At 39.0% G+C, this 14,162-nt stretch overlaps 1 protein-coding gene across 2 annotated transcripts in view; it reads left to right on the top strand.

Moving 5' to 3' along the window:
• Positions 1–14,162, top strand: part of ARFIP1 (ADP ribosylation factor interacting protein 1) — a 128,359-nt gene that overhangs the window by 14,986 nt on the left and 99,211 nt on the right. For both annotated transcript variants that reach the window (XM_004708712.2, XM_030887192.2), the window contains exon 2: positions 5,892–5,993. In XM_004708712.2, coding sequence (XP_004708769.2) covers positions 5,892–5,993 — 102 coding nt within the window. The remainder of the gene's footprint in view (positions 1–5,891; positions 5,994–14,162) is intronic.

Here is a 14,162-nt window from a genome sequence, read left to right as displayed (position 1 = left end):
GTGGAAGGCCATATCTGACCGGCCCGGGCTTTTGTCAGACATGCCTCTACCTTTCATCCTTTTTTTTTTCTTTTTCTTTCTGCTCTGACACCAGTTGTTGCTTGGGCACAGTAATTCACTACAGTGCCCACACAGAACTCATAGACAATACTCATGCTTACGGGAGTCTAGTTAGGGAAGTTAACCGTTTACCACACCTCAGGATGAGTAGACAGTGAAGCAGTCCACAACGACACTTCTCAACCGGCAGCCAAGTCTCTCTCTCTCCAGTCCTCAGCCTCTCAGCCACATATCCTTTGGCTGCTACCTCTGTGGTGCAAGAAGCCAGCCTGCCTGTCACATAACCGCATAGTCTTGGGCCAGGTGAGGATATTGTACCCCCATAGTCTGGCGCTGCCACTGTGTCTGTTGCCTCTGGTCTTCACCGCAGGCACTTGAGACAAAGATCTGGAATGTGCTCTTCCAGTGGTCCTGGCGTCTTTCTGAGCCCACAATGGTGACTGTACACCAAGGAGTGGCTTTGAGGGAGGTGTGTTTTGTCTTTTAGCTTACCCTACCCAAGGAAAAGGAAGTAGCCCTAAAGATATATTCCACCCTAATCCTGTAGAATAGAGAATGTCCTGCAGATTGAGATTATAGCCACAGGAATAGCATCTAGAATTGTAATACGTCACATAAGGAGTTATGGCTAGAAGACATAAATTATTAACTACATCTCACCTGACATGGTAGTACTCAAGTGTCAGCTCTTATTTTTGTAGCCTTCCATTCACTGAAGGAGAAATGTGAAACATGCCACCGCTTAAATTTCTTCTTTTTTTTCTAGTGTAAATGTCTTATTATCCAGTACCCCTATGCCTCAGCCTCATCATCTGTAAAATGGGAAATTTTATATTGAGCTCATGGGACAATTGGTTTCTTAACAGGAAAACACTGCCCTTTACCACCCTTACAGTTGTTGCTATATTTGAGTCCTTTGTTGCAGCCATTGTGTCATTCCACCTCATTGAAGGTCTTCCTCATTGTCTCTGACCTTTTACTTTACAAAACATGTCTTTCTCCAGCGACAGGCCCTCCTGATAACATGTTCAGTGATTCAAACCCACCTGCCACTCCAAGGGAGAAAGATGAGGTGGTGTACTCATGTAAAGATCTAAAGTCTTGGAAATCCCGAGGGGCAGTTTAACCCTGTTATAAGAGCGTCGCCATGAGTTGGAGTCAACTGGGATGGCAATGAGCTTGTTTTTGTTGTTGTTTTTTAACAGCAACTAAGTTAACCTGTTACTGTTTCATAGATTGTGGCAAAAGACATGAGATTCCTGATTTGGAAACCAAGGACTTTATTGCATGTGGCACAGGATGCGATCTGAACGTGCCTAGGGACTGCTGCCTTATAGCAATGGTGCTCAACTTCGGCTGCAAATTAAAATCACCTATTTTGGCTTTAAAACTATGTTTTTGCTGGGACTTTATCATCAAATAACATTTTTGTCTGGTGGTAGACAGGTGGTTCTAAGGTACACTATAGTTGAACATCATTGCCATATAGAAGTCAAGCATTTTCAAACTTGCTGGATTAGTGCTGAAGCTCGAACCATAAAAGCATTATTAGTTATTGAAAACAAACCAACCAACCACCAAACCCACTGCTGACAAGTTGATTCCAAACCGCAGTGACTGTTGCTCCACAGGTGTCCGATTCCCTCACCTGGTTCATGTAAAGTGACTGGAGAGTTACAACCAACCAACCTAGGTGACTTTATGAGATAGCCCCCAAGCCCTGTGATCCATTTGATTCTAGTTCAGGGTTACTCTAGGATTTCCGAGGGTGTAAATCTCTGTGGGACCAGGTAGTCTTCTCTTTTTACCAAGAAGTGACTGGCTGTTTTGAATGGTCAACCCCGAAGCTAGCAGTTCAACTCTTAGCTGTTTATCCTTAATTATGACCTGTTGCCAAATGCTAGTACACAGTTTTCACTTACCTACACACACACACACACACCCCTGTTATATTTCCTCTTCATTCAAGTCAGTTCCTTGCTCAACAACAATTATTCAAGTCTGCTGCCCATTTTATGATTGAATTATTTCCTTGTTGAGGTTTTCTAAATATTTTGCTTATTTGATTCTTAATGAATATGTGTCTGCAGACCTTCTCCCAGCCTATAGCTTGTCTTTTTACCAGTTTTGAATAGTCCCTTGATGAACTGAAGTTTTAATTTTTTTATCAGATCCTATTTCTTTTATTTTGTTTATTGCTACTTGTGCTTTTGTTAATATATTAGGTGAACCATTTAAAAATTATAGGCCCAACAGCATAAACTTGTATTTCTGTATAATAATCACATTGTTTTAATTTTCACATTTAAATCCTTAATCTGTTTTGAATTTGTGTGTGGTGTGAGACATGGATCTTGTTTTATTTTCTGCTTGTGGAAATTCAATATTCCCAACATCATTTATTTATTAAAGAGACTCTTCTTTCACATAAAATGGGCATGGCACTCTCATCAAAAATCAATACTTATACTCGAGTATATATGGTATTTAAGTCTTTAATCTTTTTCAGCAGTATACTGTTTTCATCATTCAAGTTATTCACATTCCTGATTAAATTCATTTCTAAGTATTCTCTTAGGTGCTATTGTAGATGGGCTCACTTATCTAAAATTCTTTTAGCTTTTTTATTGCTTATGTGTAGAAACCCAACAGATTTTTGATTGGTGACCTAGTATCCTGGAACTTTGCTAAGCACCTAGATTAGCATTAGACGTTTTCATACAATCCTTTTGGGCTTTTTTCTGTCTATAAGAATATGCTATACATGATTGTTTTCCTTATTTGGTTCCTTTCCTTCTGCTTGTTTTGAGTTTAATATGATCTATTTTCTGGTCTTTAAAGGTCATTGATATAAGGCCTTTATGTCAATTTGTTATTATTTTAAGCTATAACTTTATTTTTAAGCTACATCCCATGAATATTGATATGTTGTACTTTCATTTGTTTTTTTCCTTTTTTGACTCAATGATTACTCGAAGTGTGCTTTATTTCCAAATCATGGGCATTTTCTTGGGTCATTGTACTGTGAATAATTGTAATATAACGCTTGCAAACATACCTGTGCCTCTCCCTGACTCCCCTCATTTTTACCCACCTCCTTTTTGTCTGTCATCTCCTTCAGCCAAGTCAACGCTAATCTACCCATTATTAGCCTGCGACAGCTCTCCCTTCCCGTTCTCTCTCAGCGCTGCTACCCATCAAAGCATGCCTATTTTAGCATGAACACCTTTTCTTGACTTTTTGTGACAGTGGTCTCATACAATATTTCCCCTTGTGTGATTGACTAAATTCACTTTTGGGGCGGTCATCTTTTTCTCATTGAGGTGTTGAAGTTTGTATCGTTTTTGTTTTGTTTTTTTACGACCAGTTTCTTGTTCAACATGTCATTGCCATATCAGCCCCCTTTGAACCTGCATCTTTCCCTGAGCATGTGAGTGGCTTTCTAGCTTCCCCAAGATACCTGGTACCTCCCAGTGCCTTAGTTTCCTAAAATAACCCTTCATCTTTTCCTTCCAGCTTTTCTATCCATCTTTTTAAAAAAAATCATTTTATTAGGGGCTCATACAACTCTTATCACAATCCATATATGCATCAATTGTTTCAAACGCATTTATACATATGTTGCCATCATAATTCTCAAAATACCTGCTTTCTACTTGAGCCCTTGGTATCAGCTCCTCATTTTCCCCCTCCCTCTCTGCTCCCCCCTCTCCTATGAACCCTTGATAATTTATAAATTATTATTATTTTTTCATATCTTACACCATCCGACATCTGCCCTCACTCACTACTCCGCTGTCCATCCCCCAGGGAGGAGGTAATCTGTTCCCCCCTTTTCCCTCACCCTCCTTCCACCCTCCTGGTATCGCCACTCACACCACTGGTCCTAAGGGGTTCATCCGGCCTGGATTCCCTGTATTTCCAGTTCCTATCTGTGCCAGTGCACCTCCTCCGGTCCAGCGGGATATGTAAGGTAGAATTAGGATCATGATGGGGTGGGGGGGAGCATTCAAGAACTAGAGGAAAGTTGTATGTTTCATCATTGCTACACTGCACCCTGACTGGCTTGTCTCCTCCCCACAGCCCTTCTGCAAGGGGATGTCTGATTTCCCACAGATGGGCTCTATCCATCTTTTGTCTCCCTCAATTCTATTCTTTGGTCCCAGTCAGCACCTACTTCATTTGCAATAAGACATTTTGAGAAATGCCCTGTGAGTATTTGCTTTTTAATCCTGAGAAAATTCTGAGTTAGATGAAACAGTGGAAGATTCTTTGTTGCTTCAAATAAACCCAACTCAAAACTCACTACCTTTGAGTAAATTCTGACTCACAATGGCCCTATAGAACAGGGTAGAACTGCCCCTGTGGGTCTCTGAGATGTAACTCTTTACCAGAGTCTTCTCTGTCAGAGCAGCTTGTGGTTACAATTTGCTGACCTTGTAGTTAGCAGCCCAGTGGGTAGCCACTATGCCAGCAGGGCTCCTCAAATAACCCATTATGTCATAACAGACAGACACATTTCTGCAGTGAAAGCTCTGTGCTCTTGTGGAACCAGGGACCCGAGCCCCACACTGGGAACACAGGCTGTTCTCTCTAAGATCACTGCCAAGTCAGTGAGTGAGTAAGGTGCAACAAGAGCGAGTTAAAAATGCTGGAAAGTTTTCTTACCACTGTTAAGTTGCCTTTTTCCTACTTAGCATTCTTAGTTGCTATAAACCTTTGATTATTTTTCAAAGTTCTGACAAAGTTTCTTCTGAAAGTCTGCTAAAATTCTCAATGTGTATGTGGGGATAGGCTGACCCTCGGAGCTTCTTTCCACTATACTAAAGTCACTCTTGATGTTCTGTTATTGATTAACCACAGTTAGTTTCTGAGAAAAATGGACATTTCATCGATTATGAAGTCAAGGAATGTGGTTTTCAGGATTATTTTACTCTAAGAACTATAAAGTCTGAGTATGGAACTTCACTTGTCTATTATAGCGCACTGCCAACGAGTCGACGCCGACCCTATACAACAGGGTAGAACTGCCCCTGTGAGTTTGAAACCATAGCTCTTTTTTGTTTTAAATCATTTTACTGGGGCCTCTTATAGCTCTTATAACATTCCATACACAATTGTATCAAGCCTGTTTTGCACATATGCTGCCATCATCATTTCCAAAACATTCTCTCCTTGAGCCCTTTGTTTAAGGTCCTCTTTTCCCCCTCCCTCCCCCACCCTCCTACCCTTCTGGGTCCTTGATATATTTTTATTATTATTTTGTATCTTATACTGTTGTCTCCCTTCACCCAAATTTCTGTTACTCATCCCCTTTGGGGGTGTGGTGTGGTGGCTATATACCCAACCTTGTAGGTTCCCCCTTTCTCCCCCTGACTATAACTCTTTATGGGAGTAAAAAGCCCTTTCTCCTGAGGAGCATATTTAGTATGTTGGGGAAATGTTCTTTAGACAAAAAACAGACACACAAGTCTATTGTATAAAAGCAATAAAAAAGTTGCTTTAGTTGAATTAATAATCAAGCTTGGATTTCTGTAATATTTTTTCCCATTTGTACATGTTAGTCTCTTTTAACTCTGTTTTCAGAAGCAAGGATGTTGCTGACTACCACTTACCTATAGTACACATCTCATTTTTAATCAAGAAGTTTAAGTGAATGCGTTTTTAAAAGCCAAATTAATTTTTAATTATATTAATATCATTTTTATCATGTATTTGGTTGATTTTTTTAAAGTGCTAGAATTGTGACTTATAATTGCTTTAAATGTGAATAGGAGACTTCTTTATATCTGTGATTTGGTATTTTTATAGCTTTATTTTTATTTTTATAGGAGTCTGCCATGGCTCAAGAATCTCCTAAAAATTCAGCAGCAGAGATTCCCGTGACTAGTAATGGAGAGCTTGATGAGGCTCATGAGCACGGCTTTAATATGGTAAGAGCATCTCTGTTTTCTCAACGCAAAGAATCATGACAAGCCCTGAAGTGTCGATATGAAAGTAGCAAAGCTAATAGAATATTTTCATAGATTAGCCAGATTGACAGAAATGTTATGTTGTCGTATAGTGATGACTAGGGTTTGATTTGTCAAGATTAAGCTTTAGGGCTGTCAGCAATTCAACTTTAGTGTTATTATCAATGAATCTGTTGTATGGCCAGAGCAAGAATGAGAATCTAATGTCTTTGTCATATAACTTTATCAATCTACTTTCATATGTGATAAGAAAATAGATTATAGATTATCCTTTTTTAAAATTGGTATTGTTTAATCTCTTATCTAAATGCCCATAATGCATCATTCTTGGGTAAGCCTTTCCTACAGTGGTATGCTCAGTGAGAAGGGAACCTTCAATGCCTTTCATTTTTATCTGCATCACCACTGAAATGTAAATGCAGTGCTATTTATTGGAATCATCATGGGTTTGGAGCTAACCTGAATGCCAGTTTTACCTGGTAACCTGAGCAGGGATTTCAACTGTCCTCATATGCGTTTTCTAATCTCTGTAATGAGAGTTATCTCTACTTTAATGAGGTTATTACTATTGATTGAGATAAGGTAAATAATATGCCTAAAATAGTCTTAAAAGTAATACTGATGACTGTTCCTGAATGTATTTACATTAAAATCCCTTGTTAAAGCATTTGATACATGTTTTATTGTTAGGTGCTGTGAGTCTGTTCCCACGCATAGTGACCTTATGTACAACAGATTGAAACACCGCCTGGCCCTCACCGTCCTCACAATTGATATGTTTGAGCCCTGTTACAGCCACTCTGCCCATCTATCTTGTTGAAGGTCTTCCTCTTTTCCGCTGGCCTTCTGCTTTACCAAATATGATCTCCGTCTCCAGGGACAGGTCTTTGCTGATAACATGTCCAAAGTATGTAAGACAAAGTCTCACCATCTTGCCTCTAAGGAGCATTCAACTGTGCTTCTCCCAAGACAGAACAGTCTGTCCTTTCACCAGTCCATGGCACTTTCAACATTCTTTGCCAGCACCATAATTAAAACGCATCAATAGTTTTTCAGTCTTCCTTATTCAGTGTCCCAGCTTCCCATGCATATGAGGCAATTGAAAATACCATGACCTGTTTCAGGAGCACCCTAGTCCTGAAAGTAATATCTTTGCTTTTCAGTAGAGGTCTTGTGCAGCAGATTTACCTTAATGCAGTGCGTCATTTGATGTCTTGACTGTGTCCATAAGCATCGTTTGTAATCCAAGCAAGATTAAATCTTTGGTACATGTGCATAACTTTAAATGACTTTAAAGATCCTAATTTTAATGTCCTTGAAAAACTAGCAGTTGAAAGGCACTTGAATTACTTTACAGTCCGTTTAAGAATAAAGTTCCGTAATTTAATAGAAGCTATACTTGACAGACTGGATCCAAGACTTTTGTTGTGGGAGGCTGCATGTGCATTGTAAGATGGTTGGCGGCATTCTTTGCCTCTTCCCATTAAGTGGCCATCCAATAACAATGTGACAACCAAAACTGTCTTCAGACATTGCCATAAGTATCCCCTTAGGTCATGGTAGCAAGTTTTTTCCTGGGTGAAACCAGTTATTTTTACCTAAACAGCCTTTTAAAAGGGACTTGAGGTTCATTTTACATTAACTTGGATGGTAAGTCATTCCCACCCAGCACCTTTGTGGGGGAAAGCCTGGCAAAATAAAGGCTGCTGCTGCTGCTGCTAAGTGCCACTGAGTCCATTCCAAATCCTTGTTAACCCCACGTCCATGAGAACGAAGCTCTGCTTGGGCCTGCCTATTTCCCCAAGTGTGATATTCAAGGCCAGTGTTGCAGCCACTGTGCCAGTCCGTCTCATTGAAGGTCTTCCTCTTTGTGCCGACCCAAAGTAGCAAAACGCTACTTTACCCAGCAAATTATCCTTATCCAGGGACTGGTCTCTCCTGAGAACATGTCCAAAGTACATGAGATAAAGTCTTACTGTCATCTCTTCTAGTGAACAGTCTTGTACTGCTTCCAAGACAGAGATGTTCATTCTTCTGACAGTCCTTGGTATAGTTAACATTTTATGGCCAACATCGTAGGTGCATTAATTTTCCTTTGGTCTTCCTTATTCACTGTCCAGCTTTCATATGCATAAAATTCCAAAAACTAATCCAAACTGCCATTTAGTAGATTCTGACTCATAGTGACTGTATAGGCCAGGGTAGAACTGTCCCTGTGTGTTTCTGAGACTGTAACTCTTTACGGGAATAGAAAGCCTCATGCTCTGTATAGCAGTTGATGATTTCAAACTGCTGACCTTGTGGTTAGCAACCCAACTTGTAACCCATTATATCACCAGAGCTACAGGCCAGAAAAGTCCGTGGGTTTGCCATGAATGAAATTCGATTTGATGGCATCTAATACAACTTGGTTTGTAAGCAATGTGTCTATAGGTGGTACATACAATTTGTGTCCATCCACGAATTTTAAAATTGACAGTTCAGATTCACCTAGTAGTGTCTTGGAGGAAAGGTTTGGCTTGGCAATCTGCTTCCACAGAGATTATAACCAAAAAACCCTGTAACACACAGGGTCTTTATGTCGTGTGTGTGTGTGTGTGTGTGTGTGTGTGTGTGTGTGTGATTATTTGTTTGTTAATGAGCTAATATGAAGTCATCTGCATGGTTCATCGGTAGAATTTTGGTCTCATGTAGGAGACCCAGGTTGGATTCCCAGTCAGCGCACCTCCTGCACTAATCGATCAGTGTAGGCTTATATGTCGCTATCAAGAAGTACAGATTTCAAACTAGGGAGAAAAGCCTGGTGATCTACTTCCAAAAGTCAGCTAATGAAAATCTTATGGATCACAGTGGTTCTTTCTGCAACCAGCTGATCAGGGGGATGGCATGGTACCAGGCAATGTGTCATTGTGCATGGCATGCCCATGAGTCAAGCCACTTTTAAGGCAGCTAACAACAATAGGCCGATATTAAAAGGGTATTAAATACTGAGTGTACTAAAGATATTTTCACGTCTAGTTTTAGTCTTTCTGATGTTTAAAAACACTAAGACACATTTTTCATAATAAGGAAACTCAAGTCACCATCACAACAGTTTACCATTTTACTTTATAAACAAAATTCGGCTTAGTTCACATGCTCAATATACCAAGATTTTAGTTAATGATTTTTTTCAGCTTACTTTTGTTCCTAGCTCTATTTGTAAATTTATTCTGAAAATATTTATTGAATGTCAGGCTGTGGGGACATAATAGTGAATAAAAATGACAAAAGTACTTGCCACCAGGGAGCTGGTATTCTAATGGATCATCTGATGAAATCTGAACCCAGAACCAAACTCACTGCTACTGAGTCATTTCTAACTCCCAGAGACCCTATATGACAGGGTAGAACCACCCCTAAGGGTTTCTGAGACTGTACATCTTCACGGGAATAGAAAGTCTCCTCTTTCTCTCTTGGAGCAACTGGTGGGTTTGAACTGCAGACCTTGTGTGGATAACCTCTGCATAACCTAGTGCATAACCTCCTGCATTACCCGAGCCCCTTCAAGAAAAATGCAATACTTGCCAAATATTAGCTTGAGTTTTAGGAAATTTACTTGCCACGTAAGCATTCTTTGCTATTCTTTTCATTGAGATATAGCGTGCACATTGTAATAAGCATAATCTTCATTGTATAACCCAGTGGCACCACCACCTAGATCAATGTAGAATATTTCTAAGCCCCCAGAAGGTGCCTGCATCTTCCTCCTTAGCAGCACCTCTCAGGGAACTACTACTGTGCTAGTGCCATGGTGGATTATCCTTGCCTGCATATAAATGGAGTCAGATAGCATGTACTCCTTTGGGGCTGGTTTTCATGCAACTTATTTTTTGAGATTTAGAGTATGTCTTATATGTTTCATTTTTTATTACGGTATAGTATTCTTATAACACAATTTGTATATCCATCCTTGGGTTGTTGAATATCCAGGCCATTTCCATTATAAACAAAGCTGTTACACCTTCTTGCACAGCTTGTTTGATGTGATCACCTGTTTCTGTTGGGTATATACCTAGGAGTAGAATTACTTTTCTGTGGGATCTATGTATATTTGGCTTTCTGGTTGGACTGATTGACAATCCTACCAGCAGTAAGAATTGTAGCTATTCTTCAACCTTACGAACTCTAGATATTGCCCTACCTTTGAATTTTAGCCATTCTGATAAAGGCTTAATTATATCTCATTGTGATCTTAATATTCCTTTTCCCAATTATTATAACATTTGAATATTTTATGAAGTAACTTTCAAGTCTTTTGCTCATTTTTCTGCTATACTGAATGCCTTTTTCTGATTCAGTTCTAAGGAGTCTTTATGTATTATAGGCATAGGTCAATTGTTTAGCTATATGTCGTATATACATATCTTCTTTCCATAATGGCATCTTTTTAAGAACCAACTGGAAACCAAACCCACTGCCATAGAGTCAATTGTGACTCATCCTGGCCCTATGAGACACTATAGAAATGCTCCATAGAGTTTCCAAGGCTCTCAATCAGTGGTTCTCAACCTGTGGGTCGCGACCCCTTTGGGGTCGAATGACCCTTTCATGGGGTTGCTGATTAATAACAGTAGCAAAATTACAGTTATGAAGTAGCAATAGATATAATTTCATGGTTGGGGGTCCCCACCACATGAAGACCTGTATGAAAGGGCCACGGCATTAGGAAGGTTGAGAACCACTGCTCTAAATTGTTAAGGAAGCAGAGTGCCTCATCTTTCCTGCAGAATATATTTCTAATATAAGGATTTTCTTTTAAAACCTTTATTATGTTGTTTTCTACCTCTACTTAAGTATATAATCCATCTTGAACTGATTTTCATATGTGGTGTGACACAGGGATCAAGGTTAATTTTTTTTCTTATATAGATATTCAGTTGACCCCACACCTTTTATGCAAAAGACTCTTCTTCCACTACTAATTGGGTTGGTTAAATATGCCTCCGTCTATTTCTGGGTTTTGGTTTAGTTCTTGTTTTTTTGTTTTTGTTTTGTCTACTCACAGCAATACCACACTATCTTAATTATTTATTTAACTATGGTAGTTAAGACAGGAACAAATATCCAGCTCCAACCTGATGCATCGTGTTTTGTTGTTCTTCTCGTTTGTGCTGTACATTAATCCCATTCATGAATTCTTAGTTGAGAACCTATATTTGCCTGTAAGTGGCAATAAAAAAATAATTTTTTTGAATACTTTCATATTTTAAGTGGCATTAGAATAAAAATATTTATTAGAATGAAATGAATTAGAGTAACATAACACAGTATAGATTTTTTGCTAATGCAATAAAAGTCAATAATTAACTGCTGTATAAGGTTATTTGGTGGGTAATATCAAATGCTTCTATTAGCTATTTCCCTACAGTGTTATTTTATGTTCTAACTGAAAGTACAGAAGGAAAAGAGGAGGTGTTGTCTTAAAAAACCTCCCTAATGGAAGGAACAAGGCCGCCTCCTAAAAACAAGAAACCAACGCAAACAACGCCCCTCACTTTGCCCCCAGATCATTCTAACCTACTTCTTTTGTTGTGCTTTCTTTCTCTAAAAATCTTTGCATCATTAGAGTCCCATGTTTAATATCCCATAATAAAAATTGAGATTAGCCTGTGCTTCCTTTACTGTGAGTGAAGGCAGACTCTTTCTCACTTATCAAGTATCTTGTTCCCTGACAGTTCACACTTGTGACTGTGGGGAAGGATGTACAGCTAGCAGTACCCATACTGAGATATGAAACTTGAATAACCCTGGCTGTTACAGTTAATGTTATATGTCAGTTTGCCTGGGTATGATTCTGAATCTTAATAGTTTGGCAATTATGTAACTATATATTTGGCAGTTATATAATGATGTAGGTCTCATTTTGTTATCTGTGGACATCCTGTATTTTCATGTAATACTGATTTTTTGCATAACAGCCTGATCTTTGGAACTAACCATGTCGATATTTTAAAGGCCACTTGACTGTTTTGAATTAATTATACTGGAGATCTATTAGGCATATATTTTTTATATTATATTTACCTGAATTTTGGTATACTTCCTGCTTTCCTTCAAAATTTGTTTCTATTTTACTATAGATAACTATTCATTAAGAAAATAATTATTGAAATTTTTACTTAAGCTTAGACTGTGTTTTTTGGGTTAGTAAAGTGATCTGATATGCAAAACTGGAACATAACCAGGGTTTTCTGAAGTACTTTCCTTATACATTATCTTCTTACTATAGATATTTGGTTAGTTAGATCTAATAAAACCAAACCTACTGATGTCAGCTCATTTTTGACTAAGAGAGCGTCTGAGGCTGTAAATCCTTACAGGAGCAAACAAGTCTTATTCTTCTCCTTTGGAGCAGCTGGTGGGCTTGAACCACAAACTTTCTGATTAGCGGCTCATCGTCTAGCCCACAGCACCACCAAGACTCCCTTAAAATCTTATAATGGTCTTATTTAATGTCCATTACAATATATTACATAATGCATTGTTAAAAGTATAACCCACTGCTGTTGAGTCTTAGCAACCTTATAGGACAGTGTAGTCGAACTGCTCCATTAGAGTTTTCGAGGCTATAAATCTTTACGGATTTCATTTTTCTCCTGCAGAGCTGCGGGTGGTTGTGAACTGCCAACCTTTTGACTAGTAGTCCAATGCAACCCGCTATGCCCCCACAAAAAACAAACCAAACCCACAGTCATCAAGTCAACCTGATTTCCGAGGCTGTAAATCGTTATAAGACAGCTTCAGTAGGGCTCCACCATGCCTCAGGGCTCCTTATATAATATTAAACCTAAATCAAACTCTGCAGTCAGTTTCAACTCACAGAGACCATGTAGGACAGAGTAGAACAGCCCCTATAGGTTTCCCAAAATAACTCTTTATGAGATTAAAAACCTCATTTTTCTCCCACAGAGCAGCTGGTAGTTTAGAACTGTTGACCCTGTGGTTAGCAGGCTAATGCATAACCGACTACTCCACGAGGGCGCCCTTTATATAAAATTGGTTTATTAAGTTGTTATAACTGTACTGGCCAGCTGGTGTCACTGTGGGACAAGCAATGAAATTGTACTTTTTTCACCCCTTGTTCTTGGGTTTGGTTTGTTGTTGTTTCCTGTTGCTTGGTTTCCTCTTGCATTCTGCCCTAAGTCTGGCCAGACTCATGCTCAGCATTCATGTCTATATAGAAGTTTAATGGAAGAACCTCCTAGAAAACGCCTGCCAGTATTGGAGTCATTACCTCATATTGGTTGTGTTAATGTTTCTAGGTTTGTTACTTTTTTATTAAGATAAAGGCAACAGCTAGATGTAGAGAATTTGGATAATAACCATACTATTGTCTCAGTTTTCTTGCAGCAAAAATATTTATTCTCTAAATATCACCGAGTGCTCTTTGATTTGTAAGTGGCATATTACTTATAATGGATGCTTTTATATAGTGCTGGTTAATGTATTAAGTTAGATATTTGACATTTGTACAAGGGTTACAAAGAAGAAAGCATATATTACCTTTATATGGTTGAAACTTAAAAAAAATTATTAAATACTTTTATTGGGGCCTCTTCCATTTCTTATCATAATCCATACATTCATCCATTGTGTCAAGCACATTTGCACATATGCTGCCATCATCATTTTCAAAGCATCTTCTCTCTACTTGAGCCCTTGATTTTTTCTTCAAAGCATTTTCTTTCTACTTGAGGTCCTCATTTTCCCCCCACCCTCCTCTGCCCACTCTTCCTCCTAAACCCTTAATAAGTTATAATTATTACTTTCACATCTTACACCATCCTCTGTCGCCCTTCACCCACTTTCCCATTGTTCGTCCCCCTGGGAGGGGTTCTATGTTGATCCTTGTGATCGATTCCCCCATTCTCCCCCAACCTTCCCCTTAGCCTCCTGGTATATCTATTCTCATTGTTGGCCCTGAGGGTTTTATCTATCCCGGATTCTCTGTATATCTATTCTCATTGTTGGCCCTGAGGGGTTTATCTATCCCGGATTCTCTGTATATCTATTCTCATTGTTGGCCCTGAGGGGTTTATCTCTCCTGGATTCTCTGTATATCTATTCTCATTGTTGGCCCTGAGGGGT

The sequence above is a fragment of the Echinops telfairi genome, unplaced genomic scaffold (assembly GCF_000313985.2).
Source record: "Echinops telfairi isolate 266 unplaced genomic scaffold, ASM31398v2 ScPeMD7_5868;HRSCAF=6743_1, whole genome shotgun sequence".
Classification (NCBI taxonomy): Eukaryota; Metazoa; Chordata; class Mammalia; order Afrosoricida; family Tenrecidae; genus Echinops; species Echinops telfairi.
Note: the sequence above shows the minus strand (reverse complement) of the source record. Positions and strands in the feature narration are given on the sequence as shown.